The sequence below is a fragment of the Ranitomeya variabilis genome, chromosome 7 (genome assembly GCF_051348905.1).
Source record: "Ranitomeya variabilis isolate aRanVar5 chromosome 7, aRanVar5.hap1, whole genome shotgun sequence".
In the NCBI taxonomy this organism is placed as follows: Eukaryota; Metazoa; Chordata; class Amphibia; order Anura; family Dendrobatidae; genus Ranitomeya; species Ranitomeya variabilis.
In genome coordinates, this window is record NC_135238.1 from 201,173,310 (window position 1) to 201,181,003 (window position 7,694).

Below are 7,694 nucleotides of genomic sequence, written 5' to 3' on the forward strand. Positions count from 1 at the left end.
TTTTTATACTTCTTATTTTTTGTAACTGTTTTTCTAAACCGGTTGATACCAATAGTGACCTTACGTAGAGCAGTAACCTCAATTGTGTATATAATAACCATACGTAGATCCCAACAATATTCTGCATGTTTAGAATTAATTGAATGTTTCCATTTGCCTGTAATTTCCTATTGAACTGCTGTTCCAAACAATAATTAAGTCAAAACATGTTTGCAAAGTTACTTTGGGCGTCCTTGCAGCAAAATTAGCGTAAAATCTGTTCACACATAAGCAAGCGCTATCGGCTCGGATCATGATTGCCGGTCTCTTTACAACATCGCAACGCTCGCCTTAACTCCTTTATGTGTTAAAACATCATCATCATTACCTTACCGTTTTAGAAATGTTTGTTGGTTAGCGGAGCAATTTGCACATTTGCCATCTACAATTTACAGTGATGTATTTTCATTGGCTTCTTAATTATCTTTCTAGGATCCGCTCAGAAGGGCTAAATTATTAGATTCGGCGTGCAGAATTGTGGATGTTTTCTGTGCCCTGAGCCCAATTAATTTGTGCATCTCTGGAACAGCTGGTGGCATTTAGACTCTAAATACGGCTTATTCTCCTGAGTGCACACCATTACAGTCAGGTGCCGGCATCATCACTTGCCTGCGCTTCATGGAAACGCATCCCCATGAATGTGAAAAATAATCTTTATTTGCCACGGAATCATTGCGAGGTGTGTTTACATCACATTTATAATTAGACGCCATTAGTTCAATTAAAGCGGTTTGCAGTCGAAATTTTCAAAAACAACATCAACGCCCGTTCATCTCCTGAAGGTTGCACGGTTGACATGTCTTATTCTTTTTCAGGATTTGATCTAGATTTGATAGCAGAAAATATCAGATGCTGGAGGATGTTAATGAAGCTGCTTGGCACTCCATCTTAAAGACATACGCTCTCTCTTGGATCTCCTCCTACCTCTCAAACCGCTCCTTCACTATATATATTGCCGACTCTTCTTCCCCTTTTAGTATCTTAAAGAGTTCAGTGCCAGGCCCCATCCTCTAGTTGCTATAATCCACCCCAACTGTACAGACCATAAGCGGATTTGGCTGATATTACCACCTCTATGCAGATGACACCCAATCTTACACAACTCCTGACTTCACTCCCGCACTACCAAGAAATACCAGTGCCTGTCTGACTGCTGTTTCTAACATCATGTCCTCCGTCTGTCCGAAACTGAATCATTCCAAAACTAAACTCCTCGTGTTTCCTCCCGCAACTAACCACCGAAACCCAATATTGCCATTTCTGTGGGTGGTTCTACCATAACTCCCAAGGAGCACACTCGCCTTCTTAGGGTTATATTTGACTCAGATCTTCCCCCCTCTCTCTATATCCAATCACTCGCTCATGTCACCTGCACCTCAAAGACATCTTCAGAATCCGACCTTTCCTTACTGTCGATCTTATTCATTCTCGTCTTGACTACTGAAACATTCTACTAATCGGTCTCCGTTTCAGTTAACTCTCCCCATTCCAATATCGCTTGAATGCAGCAGTCAGGCTTATTTTACTTCCCAGCCGCTGCACCAATGCCTCCAATCTGTGCCAGTCATTGCACTGGTCGTCCTTCCACTATAAAATACAACATAAACTTATCATAACCACCCACAAAGCTCTTCACAGTTCTGTACTGCCCTACATATCCTCCCTCATCTCTATCTACCACCCTACCTATGCTCTGCATTCTGCTAATGACCAAAGACTAATATCCTCCATATTCTAAACCTCCCACTCACATCTTTAAAACATTTTTTGTGCTGCACCAGTTCTCTGGAATGCGCTACCCCAGACAATCCAGTTTATTCCCAGTATCCATAGTTTTAATTGTGCTCTAAAAACACATATTTTTTGGGAGGCCTATCACATCACCAATCGAACTTCTCAATTATCCATTTCTACATTTTCTTCAGCATTTGGTCATTTCTACCATGTATTCCCACCCCCTCCATGCACTCAGTAGCACTTTGTATTGTTCAGCTTTGTGTATAATGGTTACTTGCTTAATTGATTCTCTTTTTCAGAGAAGGACTCCCTAAAATAATGATTTCATAGGTTGTCCCACTGCTCGGTGCCAACAATTCACTGTTTTTTAAGTAATCATTTCTACTATTGCACCTTCACAGGAGAAATGAAGCATTACATTGTGCCTTATTAATAGGGAATCTGTCAGCAGGTTCTTGCCACCTAATCTAAAAGCAGCATAATATACGGACAGAGACCCCGATTCCAGCTGCCATATGTGTCACATACTGGGCTGCTTGTTGTAGTTTTGATAAAATCATTATTTTATCAGCAGGAGATTATCACTAGAGAACTAGTAATCCTGGTGTCATGTAGTCCTATGTATATCCCCGCCCCCACCACTGATTGGCAGCTCTCTGTGTACACTGTGCATAGGCAGAAATCTTATGGGTGGGATTATACAGAGCGCAACATTAGAGAACTGCTAGATCTGCAGCATATAAAACAGTGGTTTTATTTAAAAAAAAAAAAAAAAAAACTGCAGGACATAGCCCAGTAAGAGACACATCACTGGAATCAGGGTCTCTGAGCCTACATCATGCTGCTCTGAGATGGGGGAGAAAAAAAAATTGGTGATAGATTTTCTTTCAAAATAAATTCGCTTCCTAGGAAATGCACAGAGATCCTGTAGAAGGAGAGACGCGCTCTACTGCGACTTTGGTGGCTTTTTAATAAGGTTATGAACAATGGACCCCAATGTATCAACGCAGAATGCACTAATAGTGTAAATATGGGCTATGAATCAGACAATAGCTTTAGATTCTAGTAGTAAGCTGTAGGTTTTGACAAACAGGCAAAACGCAACTAAGGGATATCATGTAGATGAAGTAGTATAATATGTGTAGTATACTTGGGCACTAATTCTATATTTTGTATCTTTATTTTATTAGTAGATGCTGAAAAAGATGAAAGCTCCGAGGACCTTTCAATGCCTGGCAGCCCACAGACAGAAGCGATCCAGCACAGTTCAATCAGCACTTCCAATGGCGTGAGCTCCACCTCGGTGGCGGAAGCAATCGCGACCTCTGTCCTCACCCAGATGGCAGATCAGAGTACAAAACCCGCTGCCGCACACGTCACTATGGCCCCTCCTCCGACGCAGCCATCAGGAAGTTGATTAGAAACATATCCTATGCCAGGTTTTAGCAAATGATTGGTGACTTCAGATTGAAAAAAAAACAGCGAAAGGCCAGTCTTAATCTCAAGAGGTGAAAATGATGTAAACTCTGATTTTCTGTTTTACATTGTAGCCACCATGGAACAAGTTCTGCCCTTCTTCAGGATAAAATATCTCGTAACCTCCTTAACTTTTTCAAAGATTTTTTTTTTTTTTTTTGCTTTCAATCAATTCATGTGATCCCTTCCTCTTCCTATCATAGAGGTTTGCCTATAGGGGCTAAAAAAAAAAAAAAAAAATCTTAACCCTACTTTCTTGCAAACGATATTAGGAAGATCTCCTGAAACCCAGGGCAGAATTTACGCTCTTTAGAATTACTATGTCACCTTTATACCAAAGTTGCATAGTCCCTTTTGATCTTGATTATTAAGGTCATGATGCACTAGGCGTGAGAAAGAAAGACAAAATCGCTTTTGCTTTTAATCTTTTTGCCGTTTTTTTTTTTTTCTCTTTTTAATTTGCACAGCTGGAAAGGGAGAATAGCGAAGGATATTATTTATATGTTGTTCATAATTTATGTCTTCTCCCTTTCTAATTTCTTAACATTTTAGCGTTCCGGAAATCAACACACTTTTACATTCGAAATGTAGAAAACGAAAAATGAATTGCTTTTCATTTGCAAAATTTGTAGTCTTAAGTGCAATAACTTTTTAGTTGCCTTTTTTTTTTCTTTTTTTTTATTGCAAACCTACTGAAAATAGTGAAAAGAAACTCCATAGTCATGGAGTGCAAATACACTACACCTCTGAATATGATCCTCTGGCTCCCTAAAGACCTATATTCATACATTGGAGAACTTGGAACGTATTTTTCCTTGTATTTGGAAGCGGAGTTGTACTTATCTCTTGTGTAAGCACTATCACTGTTCTGTAGCAGACTTTTGATACATGTCTTGTACAGAGCAAGCATTTGGTTAGCTAGAAGGAGTTCTTTGGCAATTTACCTTTTGTAATATAAAGCATGGCACTTAAATGATTATTCTACTGTTCCTTCTTCAGGGGCACGCCGCTCCCCAGCCTCCCAACTTCCTGCTTGCCACAGAGTCGTGGTCTACTGAAGACTGGCCATTTAGACCAGCGGGCATGGTCATGCTGTTGGTGTGAATTGTGCTCTCTCAGATGCTTCTAGTACAGGGGTACAGAAGCTAGATCTGGAGAGCTTCAGAGCAGCGCTTACAAGCTCTATAGCTAACAGCTTAAGAGGTTAAGACCACCCCTTAATTGTATTTTAATCTCCTAGTACATTATGTTGGAAATTGGACCCCTAAGTGCTGATCTGGGGGCAACACAATGTCTTGATGGTTAGCACTATTGCCTGGCACCACTAAGGTTCTAGATTTGGAACTTGAGGTTTGTCTGTTTCCTCACTTGTAGAGTATGTTTACTCCGTCTACTATGACTTTCCCCGCAAAGAGAAACGTTTCCCCATAGATCCCCACTAACAGGCTCCTCACTTATCCAAATTTGGTCTCTTGCTTTGCACTGAGGAGGGGAAACACCCCAAAACACGTGTCTGCAAATGGAATTTTTAGTTTGGCTTCTTAACCGAAGTCATTTGTTAAGACTAGTTAAAGGGTCGATATTGCTTTATCTGATAGGTGACAATAGAGTTCAAGTCCTCATCCTCTACAAAAAGAGGCTACTTGCATATGATTTCCTGCCACACTTTGTAATTAAAGTGATGGGTTAATTAGCTTCCATGAAAATTTTATTAGTTTGTGCGTAGCTAAAATATGATGAAAAATTAGTTGGGGACAGGGACCGATGTTTATGATGGCAGTCTCGTAACAGCCCTATATAACCATCAGAATAAAAATCTTCTAAATTATGCCTCAGGGGGTGGGAGGGAGCTATTAGTTTGCTTTTATCTTGGTAAATGAATGAGGTGTGTAAAATCTCTTGCTAGCCAACCTACTTATTCCCTCTTCTACAAGTTAAAAAAAAATTCTATTCTTTTATACCGTGTTACAGAATGATGGCCATCATCTTGGGCGTGGAAGAACTTGTGGCCCATCATCAGTATGCACGACCAGTGGACTAAGGAGATACCAGCTTTTTTCTAAGTATGTGATTGGCTAACTGTCCAGATATTTTTGTTGCTCGGTGAAAACAGCAAAGAAGACATTACATTAACTAGAGATGAAAAAAATACATACCGTATATACTGTATTTTTCAGACTATAAGACGCACTTTTTTCCCCAAAATTTTGGGGGGAAAATGGGGGTGCATCTTATAGTCAGAATATACTTACAAGTAGTGTGACGGCAGCAGGAGTCGAGCGAGCGATTCTGTGGCGGTCCTGGTCCGACTCTGCAGGGCGATGATCACACTGCCTTCCCAGGCCGGGGGTGGCACATGCTCAGATTGAGATCTCTGCAATGAAATCTCGTCCTGAGATATCTGAACATGCGCACCTGGCGGCCATTTTCCCAGAGGCCACCGCATCGCAGCAATGGATGTGCAGGGACCTACTGGCTTTCACAAAATGCCAACGCAGACCCCGCACCACAGAGCACCGCCAAACCTGCCGCACCAGTCTGGGATGGGAGTCATATCACCGGACCACCGAACACCCCCTGTGACCACACTTCACCAACGCTGCCGATTCGCCCCCCAGTAAGCTGAATTTTATTTTTTTTCCTCTTCTCCTTCTTAAAATTTGGGGTGCGTCATATGGTACGGCGCGTCTTATAGTCCGAAAAATACGGAAAGTTCAGGTCACCATGTCTGCAATATCTAGTGTTCTTCTAGGTGCTGGGAATGCTATGAAGCTACCTGTTCACAATCCACAATAGGAAGAACGCGCTGGATGGATGGCTTTTTTTCTAATGTTAATTAATTAGAGCGTCTGAAGGATAGTAAGTCTAATCATACTGGGGTTCACTTTAGAGGCCATGTACAAGTTTGGATTTTTTGAAATTTGCAACCTCACCGTAGTGTAATCCTATTGCGGTGTCATATTTTCCTCTAGTTGTCCCCTACTTTGTGCTAGCGCATATTTGGTAGGCTTGTCAGAATTAGAAAAAAAGTTAGCGTAACTGCAGGATCCGACTACACCGTGTTTTTTTTGTTGTCTGTTACCATGGAGAAGCATAGATTCTGTAAACACAAACTGGTAGGAAATTTTCAATCAAAACCTGTTGCAAAGTTGCTTCATTTTTCGTTTTAAGGCATTGAGAACATTTAAATGTTTGCCTTTAAACATACAATACATTAAGTGCTTTGTTATTTACCCCATATTTGTATATTGTCAGAGAACTCCTTTAATATTACTTTAATGTGTGAGTCACGAGTGTAAGGGAGCAGGAAGGGAAGAGTGGAACCCATAGATTTTGCCAGCAATCTATGCCTGAATGTTTTATGATGCCTTCAATGTGACGCTGGCTTTTTAGAAGACTGCAGGTTAAAAATTAAAAAAAAAAAAAGTATATGTATATAAATCTATATATTTATGTGCGTGATTGATAACTAACATTCCACGATGTAAGGTAGTTTGTGTCGGAGGAGATGATTGTAAGGTACACATTCTCATTATTGAGATTGCCTGTAGGATATTGAGTCCTCTTTCAATGTGCCATTATGTATTCTCATTCACAATGCAATATTTCAAGGATCACTAGAAAAGGAAAAAAGTGTTTACTTGACTTTAAATCAGTTTTCTCACGATTCTTCTGTATATAAAATGATTACTTTAGTAGCATACCTGCGACAAATAGGGGATTATGGAAGGATTTTTTTCCTAAACTCTGATTGGTTGCGGACCCGACATTAAATGAAATATTTTAACCTAAAATTATTTATTGTATTTTACATGCAAAAATCGCTCTTAAAGTGTAGGTTACCACTAAAACTGACCTCTAATGAATACCTGGAAAGTCTGAAAATAAATTTATTTGTAATAGACTTTTGAAGTTAGGTGACAGATCCAGACTTCAGGCAACTCCAAAGGGCGGCCATACACATTAGACTGCTGGCTGCCCAAAGATTATTTGACTACGGCAATCTCGGCCAACTCTCCTATGCACAGGATTGTTCATTCGGTCGAGCGCTCCTGTGTTCTCTATTAGAAAGCTGGCGATTGACACATCGTCTGGTGGCTTATTTTAGGAGAATATGATCGGCAGTCAGGTATGGGACATGCCTGATCGACATCACTCCCAACCATTATTTGACCGGTGCCCCCTTACACATTAGACATTCAGCCAAACCCGTCATTATCATCGGTTTTGGCCGACATAAGTGTAATGTGTATGGCTATAACCACATAGATACTACTGCTGTTTGATCGGTGGTCCAGACTACAAAGCCGGGCTGCTCTTATAGACATTGGGACTACACAGTTGGCTGCTGTCTTAGAGTCTGGTCCAGGCTACGCAACCAGACTATTTTTATAGATGTTTACTCCAGATTACACAGCCAGACTGCTGTTATAGGGGAAGGT

The 7,694-nt window shown here is 40.6% G+C and overlaps 1 protein-coding gene across 3 annotated transcripts in view; it reads left to right on the plus strand.

The window, feature by feature from the left end:
- Positions 1–6,658, plus strand: part of ATF2 (activating transcription factor 2) — a 120,001-nt gene extending 113,343 nt beyond the window's left edge. For 2 of the 3 annotated variants that reach the window (XM_077272646.1, XM_077272647.1), the window contains exon 12: positions 2,967–6,658. In XM_077272646.1, coding sequence (XP_077128761.1) covers positions 2,967–3,193 — 227 coding nt within the window. In that variant the 3' untranslated portion in view covers positions 3,194–6,658. The remainder of the gene's footprint in view (positions 1–2,966) is intronic. The other variant, XM_077272648.1, reaches the window with a different exon arrangement.
- Positions 6,659–7,694: the final 1,036 nt, after the last annotated feature.